The sequence below is a fragment of the Adiantum capillus-veneris genome, chromosome 28, assembly GCF_014529385.1.
Source record: "Adiantum capillus-veneris isolate H3 chromosome 28, ASM1452938v2, whole genome shotgun sequence".
NCBI classification, from domain to species: Eukaryota; Viridiplantae; Streptophyta; class Polypodiopsida; order Polypodiales; family Pteridaceae; genus Adiantum; species Adiantum capillus-veneris.
The window spans coordinates 85605098-85626503 of record NC_140958.1 but is presented as its reverse complement, the minus strand read 5'-3'; the positions used below and the strand labels follow the sequence as shown (position 1 = coordinate 85626503).

General features: G+C 39.4%; 1 protein-coding gene across 2 annotated transcripts; it reads right to left on the bottom strand.

The window, feature by feature from the left end:
* Window positions 1-2557: 2557 nt before the first annotated feature.
* LOC147420812 (uncharacterized) lies at window positions 2558-4773 on the bottom strand. 2 transcript variants are annotated; one of them, XM_086504475.1, is made up of 2 exons: window positions 4568-4773; window positions 2560-4467 (listed from the first exon to the last, which is right to left on the bottom strand). In XM_086504475.1, exon 2 carries the CDS (start codon window positions 4465-4467, stop codon window positions 2878-2880), a length of 1590 nt encoding a protein of 529 aa, XP_086360601.1. In that variant the 5' UTR covers window positions 4568-4773; the 3' UTR covers window positions 2560-2877. The 2 variants fall into 2 exon arrangements, with proteins under 2 accessions (XP_086360600.1, XP_086360601.1); XM_086504474.1 differs by lacking the exon at window positions 4568-4773 and having other exon boundaries at window positions 2558-4561.
* Between the last annotated feature and the right edge of the window lie 16633 nt (window positions 4774-21406).

Genomic DNA, 21406 nt, shown 5'->3' with positions numbered 1-21406 from the left:
AGCGTCGCTATGAGCGTCGTTATAGACTTCTGTGTAAACGTCGCTATAACCGTCACTATATAGCGACGGTTATAGCGACGCATATAGCGACGCTCTCATAGCGACACTATTAGCGATGTTTTTAGCGACGCCGAGGGTTATAAAAACCCAGTGTATTTCCGTCGCTTACAGCGTCACAAGAGCACACAACCTCTTGTAGTGTATGGGGGCTATTTTGAGTTTTTTTGAAATTTAAGGGGTGTTTTGGGAATTTCCGCAAATAAGATGGGTATTTTGATAATTTTTCCAAAAAGTCAAAAGCTTTCCTAATGGCTCTAATGACTTGAAAACGCTACAGGAAAGAAAATTAATGAGGTAAACTTGACTTATTTTTATTTATATATATACAAAAAGTATTTTGACTTTCCACCTTGAGGGTCTTTTTATTTCCTGAACTCACCCTTCACTTATGCACTCGAGATGTTTTGAAAGGATTTTTAATTTTTCGCTCCTCTTCAAGTTTATTCCATTTCTTTCAAGATTCCTCCCACTCATCATCGCCTACCTTTGAAACATGGGAAGGCCTCATCTCTCATCTTCCAAGAACAAAGGCAGGCATCGAACTCAATTCGTTTGCTTAAAGGCTCTGTGAACCATCTCGTAACTAGTAGCGCTGGGGCACAAAGTTGCTGCCTCAGATTCACTTTGTATTATCACAATAAATTGCTGCCACCCCTTCGCTCAACTGCTGTTCGTCGGACTGCTACCGCCAACTGCTCGTCACAACTGTTGCCGCCCCTTCGCTCTCATGGCCTCACCTCCCCCATCATGGGTCGCCACCTGCTTGCGAGCAATCATTGCACTGCGGCACCTTTCGGCTCTGCAACCCTTCGCTTTCATAATGCAGATCTTCCGTTGATTCTCACTAATAAAATATTAAAAAAGATCGTACCACCTACTGGTTGAAGGTGGAATCCATGGCCCACAAAATATTAGAACAACCAATGTTAATTAAAACATTGCACTATATATGTCTTTCCCTCATATTATTGCAAACCCCTCTTTGTGACTCCCCCACCTAACCCCCACCCCCACACTTTGATTTCACAAATCTTTTTTTCGCACGCCATTGTGATCCTTCACCTTGATTAAAATACAATAAAAATAATGTAATTGTAAGCACTCATTTAGACCCACTCCCGATAACTCCCATCTCCCCTCAACTTTAGCAAGCCTTAGTGACTCCTCACCTTGTTTGTTTAGAGGTAGGTTATTCAGAAAGGTAATCATTTCTATCCTATTTACATATTGACTAAGAATACTTGATCCGCAATTAAGGACATTTGTAGATATTGTGGGGTCCTCTTAATCAGCAAACTACCCAACTTTGCGTTCTCATCGTTGCGCACCAGAGATTTTAGAACATGAAACAATCACATAAGCCAATGTTGACAAACACTACCAATCACAATTCACACAAAACCTGTAAATAGATACAAGGGAAAAATTACCAAAATACCCGCCAAAATACTCCCAATGTTTTGTCATGAATTCCCAAAATGCCCTTCAAATTTTCCAAAATTCTGAAAATACCCCTCGTTGTGAGAGTTAATTTCTCAAAAAATAGGAAATTTTGTAGTTTTTCTTATGAAGTCGACTGATTGTCTATCGCACAAGATGCTAAAAGTAGAATTTGAGTTGGTTATGTAGGCTTTGCAAATGAGTCGCTTCATTATTTTTAGGCATAATTGCCTTTTTGTGAGATAATTTGTGACAAATTACATGCTAAGCACTCAAAAAATGGATCTCAATTTTCGTAAAGGAATAAAGATTAGAATCACTTAAACAATCCAACCAAAATAGATACAAGGGTATTTTGAAAATTATTGAAATTTGAGGGGTATTTTGAGAATTTCCACAATTTAGAGGGGTATTTTAGTAATTTTCCCTAGATACAATGCACCTGCCACTTTCAATTCATGAGATTTTCTTTGTTGGCAATCTGAGAAACTGCAAAAAAAAATCATGGTTGTAAAAACTTTCAAAGTTTTGGCAAAAAACCTGTTACTTTCAATAACCCAATTTTTAAACTTTGTTTAGAAAAATGTTCTTGGGAACACTCCAACCAATAGGATTAACAAGTTACTAACCAAATTAAAACAACTGCCTTTTTCATTAGTTATTTTAAATATATTTAGAGAGAGAAAATAACTTTATATATTGATTGAAACTTTAAGATGAATCATATCTTGAAGTTTAAGTAATAATCCTACTAAACTTTAAGTAATAAACTCTTTCTTCTTCTTCTTCTCTCTCTCTCTCTCTCTCTCTCTCTCTCTCTCTCTCTCTCTCTCGGAGAAGAAGAGAATTTTATGTCGTAGGAAACTATCCCAAGAGACCTTAAAGATCTATCCGACGAGGAGAGTTGAACTCAAGACCTGTTATTCAAGAGGGAAATGGCATAACCAATCTACCACACTTGGGTGAGAGAGAGACAGACGTCTGTGTGACGTCGAGATTGTGTGTGACGTCGAGATTGAGTCATGATCGCCTACAACTAAACGACAAGAGAGAGAGAGAGAGAGAGAGAGAGAGAGAAATAGAGACAATCCAATCTGGAGATTGTCCTCAACTCATTCTTTTCCAAAATCGTGCAGACATATTCAGTCTTGCTGCAAATCCAAGAGGGGGCAGCACCCTAGCCAGTGATACCTAAAACCCTTTTGCATTACCAGATGCAGAAATCAAAGAATCTGCAATAATTAACCACACAACATTCATAAACTCAAAATACAGCGACAAATTTTATGAACTTCACCACATCATGACCAGCATTCGCTTCCAATTTCTCTGTGAGAATAGATGTCACATAAAGCCGACCAAAGAGTACCTCAAAACCTAACCTTTTCTTGGGGAACCTTCACTGCCTAAAAATCGCCGAACCAGTGCTGCTTTCATCATCACAGTCTGGCTGAAAGCTTGGCTAAATTGGGTGCAAGCCTGGCTCATCGTCGACATTATCGGTATCATTTCGCCAATGCTACTTTCACAAGACTTTATCTGATCCACCAAAGCTTCCTTGTTCACATTGCATTCCTGTGTTAGCGCAGTAGGTCTACCGAATTGATCCTTACTATTATATGCTTGTGACGGTTCAACCGGGTCCTCACCAGCACCATAGCCAGCTTGATGCTTTGTCCCTTTGCTCTCTTTGGCCCTAGCCGCTGCCGGGATACCTCTTTGCTTCTTTGAGGGTCTTGTCTCTTTGGAGGCATACCCATTCAATGTATACACCCTGCCTCTTGTCTGTTTTCTTTGCACATGGTACTGCACATCTTCATTATCATTAGCAATCTCATCAAAAGAGTCCTTATCTCCAGCCTCTTGCTCATCATTTTGTCCATAAACCTTCTCCACATGATTGTCGACACCGTTAACACAGCCACCATTGTTGCTATCGACGTTAACGTTGTGCCCTTCACCAACATCTCTGTTAAGAATACCATCCACATCCTCAGCATCATTTCCATGTTGTTCCTGCATTGTGCTCTCTATTGCATTCCGTGCATTCTTCAGTCGAGTACTTGCTCTCGTCTTCACAGAAAATCTACCCTTTGTACTTGCTCTCGACTTAATAGAAAATCTACCCTTTGCACCCCTTACTCGGGTGCCCTTTGTCTCTTCCATTTGAAGCTCATCAAATTTTGTCTTTTGGAAGAAGCTTGTCATCCGCTTGTACAAATAGCTATCAAAAGCAGTAGGCAAGTCATTGGTTTTCCTTTGTGAGACTGGGAGATCGTCATATGCGATGCGCTCTTTATCAGAGTTCCAAGCTCGTACCCTTTGATAATTGTTCATGAGAGTTAAAAATTTGGAAATAAGCTTGTTCCCGGGGCGATTCACATGGCCCTCATTGCACATATGTGCATATACGATTTCCCAGCGATTCTCACTGTCCCAGCATTTGTCTTCCAATATGCATTTTTCAGCAGCATTTATAAGACTGACTTGCTCTGACATGCTCCAAAAACGCGAATTGAACACCCTCTCCGGCGCGCGCCAGCTGCCATTCTCTAAAGAGTCCAAATGCGATGGACTCCCATGTGTGGAGTCTACCTGTTGCTTACCTCTGGAGTCTTCGTTGCATTGCGGGTGGGATCGTGCTTCATTGATAGCCTCATCAACGCATACATGCTCTGCATTATGAGGGATGTTCATGGAAACAAGGTTTTGTGTTCCACCATAGCTTGTGAAGCCTGGTGGGCCAGAAAGCAAGTCATCTTCATCGACAAGGGGGAAGTTGTCTCGTCTACTCTGCCCCCCTCTCCAATTAGGCGCATATTGGTCAGCAGCAAATGGGCGGAAGAGAGGTTCTTGAAAGGTGTGATAATTGATATCATCACCATCTCTGTCCGTTGCATTACTTCCAGCACCATCTCTATAAGCTGGCAGCATGAGGGCCACAGTGTTTCTGTACTTACGATTCATCTGCATATGCAGACAAAGAAGACCTCATTTTCAAGGTAAACTTCTCTCTCTCTCTCTCTCTCTCACGCGCGCGCGAAGATAATTCTTTAGACGAACAAACCTTGAAAGTCCGAAGCAGTGCTCCTCCATCTCAAGGCGCAGAGGTAAACTGCGTTGCTCGCCACATGCATGCATGCAAAAGAGGACGATTTGTTTACATCACAAGCTGCAATTCACTCATTCTCTTTACTTGCGGAGCCTAAGGAGGTTTTTTTAAATTTCCCCAAGCAACAACTTGGCATAATCCAAGCCATTGCCCATGATCCCACGAGCGAACAGGCTAGATGCAACGAGCTGCGTTCCAGCTTTTTTTTATTGAGCAGCAACAGGCTGCATTCCAGCTTTTTATTTCTTCAAAAGCAACGTGATAAAGCAATAAATAACAAGTATATAAAGAGCTCCCCCAAAAGCTTTGCACATTACCGCAAGGAGATTCGAGCACAAAGAGCAAGCAGGAGCACAAGAAAAGGGCATGTTGTTGCATACCGAGTCAAGCCCAAGGGATCAAGGCAGCTATCGGTAATGTTGATATCCTCGTTCTCCCAATTGTCGTCAAGGCTCCATGTGTCCTCAACAGTCCCTCCTAGATCCATTGAGAGGGGCAGGTGTGTGTGTGTGTGTTGGGGGGGGGGGGGGGGGGGGGGGGGGGGGTGTTCACCAAGTAAACAGAGAGAGCTACGTCCTTACCTTTCTGTTCTTTCTTCACTGCTAAAGGCCGTGTCACAAATACCATTAATATCCTAGTTTTCCCACTTGTAGTCATGGCTCTGTGTGTCCTCAACAACCCCTTCTGGATGCATTGAGAGGGGCAATCTGTGTCACAAATAATATTTCCGTTAATGTCAACATGGACATCATTCTGAAACCTTAGAATGTTTACCTGGTTAGCCTAAAGAACTTAATCCCAAAACAAGTAAATACACCCTTGAGGAATGAGTCTTCTCGAAGTATTTGAAATATCATTGGGCGGCCACTTGGTTCAAACCCCCCCCACCCCCATGGATGGGGTGCCTCAGAAGGACACAATTGCCATTCATGACTCGAGAGCGGTTAAAGAAGGCTTGCATGGCAGTCTTTTTAGCGAAGCTGTTGTGGGCCCCGGACAAAATTAGCGGTTGTATCTTCATAAGAAACCCAAAGTTTTCCATAGTGGCATCTTTCATGGATCCAGTTATTCGTTTGACTAGAACACGGTTCAATAGGAGGTTCAATGAAAGCAAGAATAACATCTTGATTTTCCACATTATTGTCCCTTTGCAACCATCTTCTGTAAAACGGCTCATATTCATCATAGCATGTAAACTCCATTTAAAACTCACTTGAGTATGCTAAACGAGTTATCACAACTAAGATGTACCCAAAAGAGTACCTCTTCTCATTACTTTTCCTGAAAGTAACTGGCTGATGTAACTCATTAGCAAAGTATAAGTCCTTAACTTATTATCAATTTTCATCAGTAAACAACCCCACCATAACTAGTGTTCAAGGTTGAGAACCGGACTTACACATGAAGAGACTAAACCGAGTCTCAAGCATGCTTTACCTTATGGTTAGCAAACTCCAACTAGAGCGATACATGTTTACTAATTAGATTGCTTGGTGCTAATGTACGTGCTTCCCATATCCTTTAGCACAAGCTTACACTTGTAATCTGTCGGAGAGTACTGGGTGTGTTTCCCCAATGTTTACAGATAATCTTCCAAAATGATTGGGAAATAGGGATCACAATACCTTACAACATGGCTGAGCAATCAACAATGTTATAAATAACCATCTTTGTTAACTTGAAAGATCCACAAGCACCCAAAACGAGCCATGACCTCTATTGGTGATTGTTAGATCTATGTCATGAATGTGCATGCCACTCTAAATCGGCCTTGGCTAAACACTATGGCCTATAACACCTAGTGTGCATGCATTTAACAAAAACAAATACGAACCTGCATATCCATGATCATGCTTGCCAATACTTATGGCGAATATGATACTCGTCGCATACATGAAAGACGAGTGTAAATAGCTTTCAAAAGAAACTAAATACTTTCTATTTCAAACATTTGCAAGCCTCGCTGGAATGTTTGAACCATAAGAGAGTGTGAAACATAAGTTAGTTCTAGGTACAAACAATGAAACATTCTCATTAACCACACATAGCCTTGCTATATGCATAAACAACCATCCGTTAATGTTGTTTAGAAGCACTTGTAACCTTAACACTAGAATGGTAACCTAACAGAACATAAAAGTGTCCTTTCAAGGTGTGAAAAAAAATTCCAAAACCATAGTAGATCCACTCATTTTGAAAAATCCTTTCATGAGCTTATAGTTCAAGAACTACTACATATGGGAAAAATGAGAAACTTGTAAGTTATCTCATCCTTTGGTCACTACAAGCCTCCAAAGTTGATGGACCAGTGCATTTTGCCCAAAACAACAATTTCTTACATTTGATTGCATATAAATAAGAGTGGGGATTTTTGTAGGACATGAGATAAAATGCCCCGTTAACTTCAATGGGTTGGTGATCAAAACATATGGTTGCTTTTCCCTCACTTTTTTTTTTCTTGGGCAAAAAAAAGGTACAAAAAAGTTGCATTTTTGCTATTCCGCGGACCTATTATCAAAGTTTCTATAGTCACTCTCAACATAGATATTATATACATGTTTTCTTAGTTCCCTTTGGGCCTTTGGATTCAAAAGGAGGCATGGAGCATGTCAAAAGGATAATGGATCTCTTACTAAGTGGAACCTTGGGGGCAATGATAAAGTGCTAAATACAACAAACATGAAAAAACTGGGTTTAGCATTATGACCTCTAGAAACCCATAGAAACTACTCAATATCTAGCCAAGGTTGTAGTCTATGATTAGATATGGTTACTACCTACAAAATACACACAATTGGCCTAAGAAACTAGCAATATTGAGAAAGTTATACTTGCTACTCTAAAATGTATCGTATTCTTCGGCAATCAAAAAACTCAACCATCATCATATACTATGCTATATAGCATATTAGGTCCCCCAAAACTAAAAGAAGATTAGATTTATGTTATACATTACACTTACACAATAAAAATTGAATTTGGATATCAAGAAAGCCACAAAAGAAATCATAAAAGTGCTAATTTTGGCCAAAAAACTGGATTATGCAATTCTTGTAAGTTGGTCATAACTTTCAATTTTAACACTTAGCTCTCCCTACAAGCATCAAAACATGTTGAGAACTATGAAGGCCTAACCTCTAGCGATCTAAACCTCACAAACATGAAGTTTAGAGTGGTATAGTTGCCAAAATTTGAAAAAAAAACCAAAAACAGGACCTGTTTTTTCACACAGTTTAGGTTCAAAAATGTTGTGCAAGAGTAAGGTTAATGGTGAGATCGATACTCCAAAAAAAAAGTCAAGTTTTTTTCCGCTCATAAGGCAACTTTGTGGATATATAGCAGCTATAAATTCATTTTCATACTCTTCAAATAATTCAAGAGAAATGGTCACTTAACAGGACACAAAAGTGTCCAAGGACATAAAAGTGTCCTATTACCATTCTAGTGTTAACAAGTCGTGCTAAATATCTGACAACTTTTGGCCATTGAAATTGTTCTTGATACTACGTGCTCAAAATGGTCGATAAAAAGGATTTGACCAACACCTAAGGACTTTGTCGCGATGGACGCCAGTGTCAATCCCAAAGATTCATATTCTCCACATGTGGAATATTTTCTCTCTCTCTCTCTCTCTCTCTCTCTCTCTCTCTCTCCACCCTTTGTTCTTTGTGGAGCACCATATCCCCCCCCCCCTCTCTCTCTCTCTCTACCTATCTATCTCCATGGCATCTGAGGCCAATACCATATCTACAGAGACGATGTTGGAATCCGATCACGATCCCTTCAACAATCTTGAGTCAGGGATACCTACATTTACAGAGGGTACTGTAATGGGAACCATGAGCATTCATGAACCTGTAGGCAATGAAGAATTTATGTGGGGCTATTTAGGTGCAAAAGAAGCGTGAGCAAGGATGCAAGGAGTTCAACCCTACTAAGAGAACTAAACTTTCTACAACCAGGTCAAAGAACAATATATGCAAAGCCATGGCTAGATGTTAGTGTCAGTAGACCCAAGGATTAACTATAGTATAACAACAACAAATTCTAGACCAGCTCATGCATCATCAACCATTTTCCAAGTTAAGGAGTTTGAATGTGGAATCAAGTCTTCTTTCCGATGTTCACAACACATTGACTCAAATGAAAGTACCCCACTCTTCAAGTGAGTTTTTTGTGAAGAGAACCTCTTTGACAATAATACTGAACAATGCCGATCAGAGGACAAAGTCACTGAACCAATCCAAATTGCTGCTATCTTGGGTGTTCATCGATGCAACATAGAAGCAACAAGCAGTCGATTGGAAATGAAAGATAAGGATGAAGTGTTGCCACTTACTGGTTGTCACAAAAAATTGTCTCTGCATACAAGTATTACAAGTGAAACTAGAGATCTGGTTACCACTTTTTTGAAATCCAAGATGAGAGTTTCACCTTTAAAAAAGGATATTTGCAAGCATATGATCGAGGAAAAATGTTTCATCAACCATCCCATCATCTTTGATGACCCTCGGGTAATATGTTTTTCCTAATGCAATTTTGATGGCCTTGGTTTCAGTTGGATTAGTGTTCACAAAATTTGTAGTCTTTAGGGTTTGGTTGTACGTACCAAATTGGTAGTTTTTTTGCCAACAATCGCTCTAGGCCAAACAGTACCACTTCGGTACTTTTTGGGAAATAGTCTTTGTAGGTACCATTTCCCAGGTACATAGTACCAATTTGGTGCTTCTTTGGATTTTTCCAGGTACATAGTACCAATTTGGTTCCCAAGAGGATTCACAATAATATTTTTTGGTTGCAATGCCCGAAGGTATGGATACACATTCTCAATCTGGTACTTTTGATTTCCACCCAAACTTGGTAGTGTAATACCGGATCAAGTTTTGGAAACAAATTTGGTGCCTTCAGTATATCCTGCTACGTACCAAACTAGAGAGATTGTACCAATTTTGGCTCTTTTCTGTATCTAGAAAAGTTCCCAATTTAGTACTCTGGATCCAATTTTTAATTATGTAATATAAAGAAAAGTACCCAATTTGGTACTATGCAGGTTACTTTAGGTGTGTCCATACTATTTAAAGGGATCCACAATACCAATTTGATACTTTTGGGAGCTTCTTATACTCGAATGTATAGTAACAATTTGGATTTTTGGTGCTTTAAATGTTGCCTGCAAAGTACCAAATAAGATGCGTAAAACCAATTTTGCTGCTTCTTAGAAAATAAAAAGTACCCCATTTGGTACTGTTGGTACTACTGAATTACATTGGCAATATGAAGGATGCTGAAAAGTTTTTGTTTGGTGCTATGCATTCACTTTGGAACTATGAAGTGTAAGGAAATGTGCCCAATTTGGTACTATGCAGGGTGCTTTGAGTTTGCATGCATATAATAGTCTCAATTTGGTACTTTTGGGCATCACTCACACTTGGTAGTATTGAATACCAAATTGGGTTTGGAAACACATTTTTTTCCTTGAAATTATCTTGCAAAGTACCAAACTCGATACATAGTACCAACATTGGTGCATTTCTCTACCCAAAAAATCCATCTTGGTACTAGGGATCCATTTTGGGACTATGGAGTTTATAGAAAAATATGAAATTGTGTAACGGTATAGGGGATCCATAGTACCAAATTTGGTGCTTTCAAGCAACAAAGTACCAAAGATATATGCAATTTAATTATTTTGCGCACCAATCACTAAAGGTAGTATAATTCCAAAAACAGAGTAGTAGCTTACATAGAACCAAATTTGGTACTATAGTCTAATTTCTGACAGTACAGTGCCAAATTTGGTATTTGAGAATGAGTTAGTGTTTTACAGTACCAAATTTGGTTTGTAAAGTGTTTTGGTGCTTTACTCTTTTTTTGTAATAATATGAGCTCTAACGTGGATTATTTTTTGTTTACAGGTGGAACTCTACAAAAGATTCAAGAGCATATATCCTGCAGTGAAGTTGTCACTTAGGTCCTTTGAGACACTCAAACCATTCTTTGTCCAAAAATCAAAAGAGTGTTATACTTGCTGCTGTGTTTACCCTATCCAAATGGTATACTTCAAGGATGCTTTGATTCAAATGCACCAGAATAAATTTGGGTATCACGCAAAAGAACATCCATGTACATGCTCCATTTGTGGTACACATAGTGCCACAGGTCAGTGTTCTGCAAATGAAGCATTTTTTCAACACATAAGTAACTTGTTGGATACCATATTGTGCCCTCGCCCTACGAATCATGAATATCATGCAAAGAGATGCTTGCTTGGATAGTGTCCTAGATGTGGTGTAAGAAAGTTGTCATTTTGCCCAAACGAGATTGCAACAAATAGCATAGAGGTGAATATTAACAATAGGTTGGTAACCTAACAGGACATAAAAGTGTCCTTTCAGGGTTTTGGAAAAAATCTCCAAAACCATAGTAGATCCACTCATTTTGTAAAATCCTTTCATGAGGTTATAGTTCAAGGCCGACTACACATGGCAAAAATAAGAAACTTGTAAAATTTCTCATCTTTTGGTCACACCAAGCCTCCAAAGTTGATGGACCAGTGCATTTTCATCAAAACAGTCATTTCTTACGTTTTGTTGCATAAAAATAAGATTAAGGATTTTTGTAGGACTTGAGATAAATTCCCTAGTTAACTTCAATGGGTTGGTGATTAGAACATATGATTGATTCTCACTCACTATTTTTTGTTTTGCCAAAATAAATAGGTACAAAAAAGTTGAATTTTTACCATTCTGCAAACCCATCATCAAAGTTTCTATAGCCACGCTCAATACAAATAATATATGCATGTTTTCTTAGTTCCCTATTGTCCTTTATGTTCATAAGGAGCCATGGACCATGTCAAAAGAATAATACATCTCTTACCAAGGGGAATCTTGGGGAAAAAGGTGAAGTGTTAAATACAACAAACATGAAAAAACTAGGTTCAACATTATGAGTTGTAGAATCCCATAGAAACTATTCAATATCTAGCCAAATTTGATCCTTATGACTAGATATGGTTACTACCTACAAAATGCATGTAGTTGTCACAAGAAACTAACAATATTGAAAAAGCTATACTTGATATACTAGAATGTTTCGTTTTCTTCTATAATTGAAAAAATCAACCATCGTTGTGTACTATGCAAAATAGGGTATTAGGTGCCCCAAAACTCAAGGAATATTAGCTTTATGTTACAATATGAGACATAGAAAATCAAAAAAGCATTCGGATATCATGAAATCCACCAAAAAAATCATAGAAGAGCTAAAATTGGCTAAACAACAGGATTTGACAATTTTTGTAATTTGGTCATAACTTACAACTTTAATATTTATTTCTCCCTAGAAGCATCAGGACATGTTGAGGACTACTAAAGATAGTTCTCTAGCATTATAGACCTCACAAACATGAATTCTAGAGTGGTATAGTTGCAAAAAGTTGAAAAAAGCCAGAAACAGGACCCGTTTTTTCTCACAGTTTAGGTTGTGAAATGTTGTGCAAGGACAATGTTAAAGATGGAATTGATATTCCACAAAAATGTCGAGTTTTTTTCAGCTCATGAGACAACTTTCTAGATAGATAGCACCTCAAAATCCATTTTGAAACTCTTGACATAATTTAAGGAAAATGGTTACTTAACAGGACATAAAAGTGTCCCATTACCAACCTAGTGTTAAGGTATTTAAGGATGTGGGTATTGGACATGTTAATGCCAAAGGTAAAGAGAAGAAGAGAAAGGACTTCGCTGTGGTAAGTATGAAAAGTAATTTAAACTTTCATTCATCTTGTTTCAGATCATCTGAAAGGCGTCGTCAAGCATAACTTTGTGTTTAGGTGGCAGGCCCATCGATTTAAAGACTCCTTGCTTAAGTTTTATAGAGACACTGTGGTTTTTGTTGTTAAGTTTGCAGAAAATTACAACTTTAAAGTGCAACACAAGATCCAGTCCATGCATTGGCGGTCAACATAGGTAATCATACTAGTGCACATCTCTTATATCAGGAATTCAATAGGAGTTGTTGAGAAGACTTTGCATTTTTACATATCGGATGATAATACTCTATAGTAATGTAGTACCTAATTTGATACTCTATATTGTGTTATACAGTACCAATATTTGGTGGTAATATGCCACCAATTTTGGTACTGTAGTATCAAATCTTGGTACTGTGCTAAATGGTTTTAGCTAACTGTTGTGTATAGTTCTTATGTAGGTAGAGGTATAAAGCCCATTTTTATTGTGTAATAAGAACCCTTTCTGGTACTCTGCAAAAACTCTCCCCTTCCTTTTTCTTTCTCATCCTCTCCTCCCTTTCTCTCATCATTTCTCTCTTCTAGATTCATGTTGTCCTCTTCCCTCCTCTCATCCAGCCTTGAAGAGGAACTACTAACCTGGAAAATCGCTCTTGTCACTAACTTCAAAGTCGAGCTTGTCACTAAATAGTAGCAAAAAATTACCAAAATAATAGCAAGGAAAAGTACGTGTACACAATATAAAAGTGCAATAGTCAAAATTTCCAGGGGACCGAGATACATGCGCAAAGATAATGTTCATGAAAATGCCAGAGGAAATTTTCAAGCTTACACAATCCTTTACACATCAAGGGGGTCAAAGAAGTACGAACACCCCTCCAAAGATACAAAATAATTTGCAATGTACAAAGGAATGTCATCCTCGACATCAAATAAGGGTGTGTGGTAGGTGCAGTGGGGAAATTCTCATCTACCCACCCACACATCCATGGAAAAATGACCTCCATAAGATACTTCAGCTTTTTTGGGTCATATTATTTTGGCTCATATGACCAAATACAACAACATGAGTCGTAATCATTCTTCAAGGACTTGTATCTCGTGTTGTCCACAAGGAGGGTGTTTGCTTCATTGAACTGTGGATGCTTGAGCCACACTCTTTTTAGGAGCTTTAGAAAAATAGGCTTGTCACCGAATTCCTCTGATATTGCAGGCACATCTCTGCGTGTGGGAGCCCACATCTCACATTGAGACTGGTCAAAAATATATATGTGATTGAGAAACCAAGCAGTTAGAATAGCTATACAAATAAGAGTACCAAAGCAACAAACACACAGTACCAAATGAGCAAAGAACCAAAGTACAAAACAATAGGAAATTGTGTACACAATACCAAAGTACCATATAAGGAGAAAACCAAAGACACAAACAATACCAAATTCTGTACACAACAGTAAAACAACCAAAAGTACCAAATAGTACCAAAGTACCGTATATTACTAGAATGTGTACAAATTAGTAGCAAAGTGCGAAAAAAGTACCAAAATCACTAAAGCCATTTTGAAAGTCTAGGGATAAATACCTAAAAAGAGGTCGTTCATCTTCATCAATTTAGGGAAGCAAGCATTCATTATATTCATCAAATTATTTCTTTGGCTACATGACCAGAGCATCATGTAGCGTTGCTCCCTCAAGTTGATGATAAAGTCCTCCGCATCAGGTTTGACCACACGATATTTGTATCGGGATACTTGCACACCTCACAATCGACATCCCGTTCGGAATGGGATATTCCAAAAATCTTCGGTTTCTTCAACACAATCCTTCATTTGACATCCAAAATAACAAGGCGACTATTAGTCACCATTACATCTATTGGCATTGATGTATCCGGCCATTCTTCGTTTAGCCACCAACTGTCCCTGGTTGTAGTACCACTAAACTATATGAGTAGAACAACACAACCTTTTTGCAATAGCAAAGTTGGACATCTGTTGGCATTGATGTATCTGGTCATTCTTCATTTAGCCACCAACTGTCCCTGGCTGTAGTACCACTAAACTAATATGAGTAAAAGAGCACAACCTTTTTTCAATAGCAAAGTTGGAAATCAGGCACCATCTATCCCTAATTGTAGTACCACTAAACTATATGAGTAGAAGAACACAACCTTTTTGCAATAGCAAAGCTGGACATTCTTCATTTAGCCATCAACTATCCCTAGCTATAGTACCACTAAACTATATGAGTAGAAGAACACAACCTTTTTGCGATAGAAAAGTTGGACATTAGGCACCATCAAAGTTTACCAATTTTGACAGTAGATCATGAAAGTTTACAAACACATTGACATCTTTCAAGAGTATAGTGACATGACACCAAACGCATTGACATAAGCAAAATGGGCCGGTATTTCATACTAAGCCAGAAGCAAGTACAAAATATTGTCACAATGGCTAATTCTTGCAGGTTCGCGGTTTGAGGCAACGACCAATGGGACGCTTTCTAGATTTCACATTGAAGAATTGGGAGAGAGTGGCTGAGTCAATGCTATCACCTATTTCTAAGGTCGTCGCATCGAGTGTCTCCTCTGCACCAAACCTTTGGCCTCATCCGCACCTTTAGCCACCTCTAAAGGTTTAGCCCCTTTAGCCTCGTCCATGCCAAAAACCTCCCCCGTGCCTTTGTGCTCCTTGGCATACAACCTCCTGTGCACTTTTAGTAGGTTCCGCTGTCCACTTTTCTCTCTTCCTCCTCTTTCTACTCACCCTCTCCTCTGCAACTTTTGATGTCGCATCCAAAAACTCTACCACTAAGAAAACTTCATTGCCATCTCTTCGATGGGCATTTCTTTGTTGATCTACTCGCCTTGGTCAATATTCATTTTAGAAACTTTCTCCGTAGGATCACTTCCCCCATGCTCTTGATGCCCTCTTCCCTCTTTACCATGTTTAACCCTCTCCCGCACTTTGGCTTTCAGCTTCTCTTTTCCCAATCTTAAGTCCAGCGTGTGCGCCCTCATCCCCTTTCCCTTCTGATGTGTTGGCATCAAGGTCTTGTAGTATATCCTACACTTCATCTTTCACCTGATCTTCTCTCTTGCTTGAATCTATAGTAGGCTCAACCCATTTCCATTCTATTGTGCTAGCATCAAGGTCTTGCAGTATTTCCTGCACTTTAGCTTTCACTTGATCTTATCCCAAGCTTGAATCTACAGCATGCTCAACCCTTTTCCCTTCCACTGTGTTGGCATCAAGGTCTTGCAGTATTTCTTGCCTGACTTGTGAGGATCTTCTTGGAACATGTGAGTCGCATCAGACTTTCTATGGCCACGGAGATCCTTCCTTTGAATTTTAACTTCCATTAGGATTTGATGTTGGTTGTAGGAATGTCGATATGGTTTGTTTTTGGTAGCTTGTAGACTAATTTTGCTTTTTTTCCCTCTTTGTACACACTAGTTACACATTAATTTCACACTAATCCGCTAGCAATTGGAGTGTTTAACATGTGTCTGTATGCCTAATCAGAGGCTTAGTAATCACTCTTGTGAAACAAAATTGCCAAAATTTTGTAAACATTTGAGTGATTTTTAATATGTAATTAAGAGATTTTTCACTAATTTCCCCCTCTTATTACTCACTAATTGCATGTGCATTTAATGCTACACATTAATAAATCTTTACTTGGATGTGTGCTCATTGATCTTATGTATTTAGTTTTGTTGAAATGGAAGTTCCACATAAGATTTTGTGTTGGTGTGTGTTGGTCAAAGTGGGTTTGGAAGCACACACACACACACGCGCACACACCGGTGGAGTCGTCGCTTGGAGTGAGAATTTGATACGATTATTAAAGTTAATGTGAGTGCATTTTCCCACTCAAATGCTGATTTATTTGCAGGTTTTCATTGAGTTTAATTGCGTCAAATTTGGGCAACTTCAGACACGTGTGATCTTCTAGCTTAGGCGCTCGATCCCCGACAACGGCGCCAATGTTGGTGATCATAGCATACTGCACAACCCATCGACAAAATGTCAATCCAGTGGCCAAATGCGGAAGATTGAGGACTCTAATGAGAGAGTAGGAGTTAGTGATTAGAGAGGTGGGAATGTAAGAAGACATGGGAAGATCTTTGCACACACACCTCGATCCATCACTCAATTCTCACAAGCTCAAGGACATAATACTAATCTCTCACTAATGATTACCACTCACACACAAAATCATGCATACACAAGCATATGGAAGCTCAGATTAGATAAATGCAATGCCATTGCCTCAAAACACACACTCTAATAAAGCACACATGTGAAGAAAGTGTACAACACATGAGTAAATTAGCAAGAGCAGAGAATGATTAGATGAAATTAAAGACTAATAATCACAAATCTAAGCATCACAGCACATAGAAACATGAAAGAGAAGCATAGAGAAACAAATAGATTTTCATTATCAATCCAATGCTAGATACGATGTGAGAGTGGAGCTTCATCTCCATAGCCACCTCTCTTCTCTACTCTCCACCCTAGCTCTCAAAAGAATGAGCTTCACATTGTAGCATTTGACATTTATAACTAGGGTTTTTTAAGAAGTTGTCGACCGCACAATTGTGCATAAAAAGCCTAGGCTCACAAATACAAGCTAAAACTCTCCCAATAGATACAAAAAAGGTACGTATACACATGTGGTATACATCAATGGAAGCACAATGCATGTCGTTGGAACTCGCCCATCAACAGACACTGAGAAAAAGCTTAACCATATGTACAGTATGTACAATGTTGCATGTCCATCTCACTTAAGCCTCTTCGGTGGGTTTCCCAACCCCTCGGGCTACAATCTAATCCACATCAAGTACCAAACTCATGTCAAAGTATAGCTTAAGTCGCACCCATTCACCCTGTTTCTAAGCAGCTTATCATTCAACCTCACCAGTTGATAGGTCCCATTTGGAAAAGCCTTTTGTACCTTGTACAGACCCTTCCACTTCTTCTAGGACTTATTTTGTAAATTAAAATCTAAGTAGCTCTCATACTTCATCACCAGGTCTCCTTCCTCTATCTTGTTTTCCAACAAGCTTTGGTTGAACCTAGTAATCCGCTTCGCTCGTTGCTTTACATAATAGTCTACTGCTACCTCTCTATCCATCCACAAAGTTTCAATATTGAAGATTCTATCCTATAAAATCTCTTGCTTTTGTGTGGCATTGACTCCCTTCAAAGCACCTAGTTGTGTATGTACTAGCAACACTTTTTCCTTACCATGTACCAATTTAAACGGAGTGAAATTGGTAGCCACTTTGTAAGAAGTTCGGTAAGCCCATAAACACTTCTCAAGATTTTCTTCCCACTCTACTTCCTACTTGTAAACATACTTCATCAGCATCTTTATGATTTTTCCATTGGAAGTCTCTACTAGACCATGTCATTGAGGATGATAGGGTGAAGAGAATCGGTGTTGTAGGCCCATTTTCTCCACCAAATCCCGCATGAGCTTGCTTCTAAATCTATATCCTCCATCTAACACAAGCACACATGGTACTCCAAAATGACAAAAGATGTTTTCAGAAACAAACTGAGCTACAACATGAGCATTCACCTCCTTGATCGCCTTCACATCTACCCATCTGGTAAAGTAGTCAGTGGCTACCTATTTATTCCTACTTGTCAACCTCAAGAGTGGACTAATGGCATCCAAACCCCACTTCTCAAAAGTGTTTTGGGCAATGATAGTCCCCCTATGACTAAGCTATTAGCCTCCTCTCACCCATAGTTTGGGATTTGTAACAGCTTTTTCACCAATAGTGCACATCACATACTTTTGAGGGCCACCAAGAAACTTCTCTTAAAGCTCCAAACAAAACCCGGTCTTTACCTTGATGCCCACTTTTCCCAATGCACTACTACAACATCATGCCGATTTATTCTTTGTAAAGCACCCTTTGCAACACTTCATCTTGCTTATAGGTCATCAAATCCGCACCTATTAACGTGAACTTACGATCTTTTGTACTATCCTCCGTTTTTGAAGCGTAGACAACTTTTCTAGACACTGGCGTAGGCCTAAAAAGTCTTCAATCTCGAAAGTTTCATGACCTGCATAAGTAATTGGGGTCACCTATAAACCTATAACTTATACTTACACTTTGCTACTTCCAAGATGATCCGCTTCTTGGTTTTTCTCTCTTTTGACATGCTTGAATTGAACCTCTTCAAAAAACTTTAATGACTTTTTAATGGCATAAAATGAATGATTCAATGAATCTAGTTTTACCTATCGTTGGCCTAGAAGCTTCTTGATGACCAACAAAGCATCACCTTTTACCACCAACCTGGAAATTCCAAACTCTGCACACTGCTTCAACTCCAAATGCAAAGTAAGATACTTACCTCATTAAGATCGTTCTCTAACTTGTATGCTTTGGAAAAATCACTTTTTTGTGTGGATCCCGTATCACCACACCTCCTTCTACTAAGTTTTGTATCACCATCTTATACACACCATCAAACCACAAGGTAAAAGCTCCCACTAAGTCAAGGTCCCCTTTAGATTCGTCTTATACCACCCTTGGATAAATTGGTAGATCAACAACCTTACTCAAAAAAATATTGGCTAAGTGAGATCAACTAGTATGGCTGACCTTGAACTCAAACTCAAACTTATGTAGCTCTATCATCCATCTCATGATTCCCTTCCCTGACTTCAAGTGCAACACCACTTCAGGCAGCAAATTGTTAGCCGTCAACACATAATGTTTTTGTATATTGAGATGCACTTTGAACCTCCTCAAGCAAAGACTAAATCCATGACCCACTATTCCGCTTCGGTGTAGGTCGCCTCTCCAGGGTTTATTACCCTGCTTTCAAAGTAGATAGTCTTATTGTTCCTTCCCACCTTTTGCACAAACACCAATCCAATAGCCACGGTACATATTGTCATGGCAAAATAAAAAACATACTCTCCATTGGGAGTACATACTATAGACAACTCACACAAAATTTCTTTCACTTTATCAAAGTCTTCTTGAGCTTCTACATCCCATTCAAATCCATGCACCTACTGAGCCCTCTTTTTAAGAGGATACACACACTAGGAAAACATCCAAGTAACCTTGACAGATACTTCTATTTAGGCATGAACGATGCAAAACCTTGAGCACTGGTTGAAGGATCCATAAGAACTAGAGCCTTGAACTGTTTTGGATCTGCTTCAATTTCTCTGTGACACCACATGGCCTAATAGGGACGCCCAAGGTTGTGCTAGCTTTCACTTCTTGGGATTCAATTAACCTCCTTCATCAAGCCTCTAAAGACATAGCCGCAACTTCAATAAATGCTCTGCCCTTGAGCTATAACACCCTATATCGTCCATAAATACCCTAATGAACCTATCCAAAGCAGGGACCAAATACCATGTTCATCCAATCCTAAAAAGTTTCATAGGAATTTACCAACCCACATGGATTCCTGTGGTAGGAAAAACATCCCCATGGAGAGATAAATGTCGTCTTCAGCTAGTATTCAAATGGAGTCCCTATCTGAAAGTACCCTAAAAACCATCCATGATGGAATACCTCTCATGGCCAACTACATGATTTAAGATCTCATCCTGAAACAACAATGGGTAGTGGTCCCTTTTGGTTTCCACATTCAAGGGTTTTCAGTCAACGCACACCCGCCATTTCCCATTCTTGTTAGGAGTGGTAACTATTAGGTAAACCCAATCAAACTCCTTCATGGGGTATATAATACCTGCATCAACCGATAGTTGGTTGATATCTTGCCAAAGGGCTTCCTTTTGAATTTCCCACAATCTCTGCTTTTGGTTTGTACCCCTTCTTGTTGAGAAATATCTTGTGGTCAACACCTTTTGCTCATTGCAGATCCTTGTACTATGATGCAAACCGATTTGGAAAGGAGGCACACAATTGGACATAACCTTCTTTCTCTTGCTTGGTCAAATCTTCACTCACATATTGGCTACCTCTTTCACACATGTGCCATGAACCTTTAGTTGCACTTTCTCTTTTTCATGAGAGTCCTCTATGATGACACCAAACAAATCGGCATCAATCTTTAGCATATCAGCTTCCTCCTCCTCCTCCTCTGTATAACCCTCACCATAAGTTATCTTAGTCTTGTACTCATAGCTCGTCGTATTAGCCTCATCTTTTCCACCATAGGATGGAAACGGCTCTCTTTGGCCTGCAGATCATCCAACACTACATGTCTCCCTCTCTCCGTATCAAGCAAGGTGAACACCCTGCTCTTGCAATATTTTTTAACACCTATTGCAAGTAGCCACGGCCTACCCAAGATGATAGGGTATGCATTATCACCTTCTTTCATCACAAAGAAGTCAATCAGGCACTCAATTCCCATCACCTTTACTCTTACATCCTGAGCTATTTCCAAACACATAGCTTTGGCATGGTTAGCCATCCGCATGCACACATTCAATTTGGCCACTACTTTAACACAATTTTTCCTCATAGTAGTCTCCTTCGTGACGTAAACCTGTGCTCCACCATCTATATAGGCATGAACCTACATCCTCTTTTCAATGACATCATCCACCAAAGAAAGAACATCAGCTAGGCTAACCACCCTTAATGCCATGTTTTGTACTGCATGCACATTCCCATGAGCTTTGGGTAGCCTCATGCTCACACTTGTAGACCACTATCTCCTTAGCTTAGGATTCAAAGCCAGCAATCGACTAAAAGTTATATTAGCTTTTTGGCCCTACACATCACTTTTCAGATGGGGTAGCCACGTCCTAGCTAGAATTTTGCTTGCTTGATCTTGTGACACCTTCTCTTCTTGCTAGTTTTTGGTTGCTCTCTTCCCTCATGCACTTTCTTTGCCTTTACAAGCTCCAGTTTCCCTTTTGGTCTTTGTTTTCCTTTCAGCTCTTGCCCTTTTATTGGCAAAATCCGGCACGTAATGTCCTTCTTCTCCACAATTATGGCACCTGCTAGGCAGCGACCTTGCTATGCCATTTACTCCTCTTGGTTGTCCACTATCCATCACACTCAGCCG

Bases quoted from the DNA above. Each gene is read 5' to 3' on its own strand.
- LOC147420812 (XM_086504474.1), bottom strand. From the start codon at position 4,473: ATGCAGATGAATCGTAAGTACAGAAACACTGTGGCCCTCATGCTGCCA.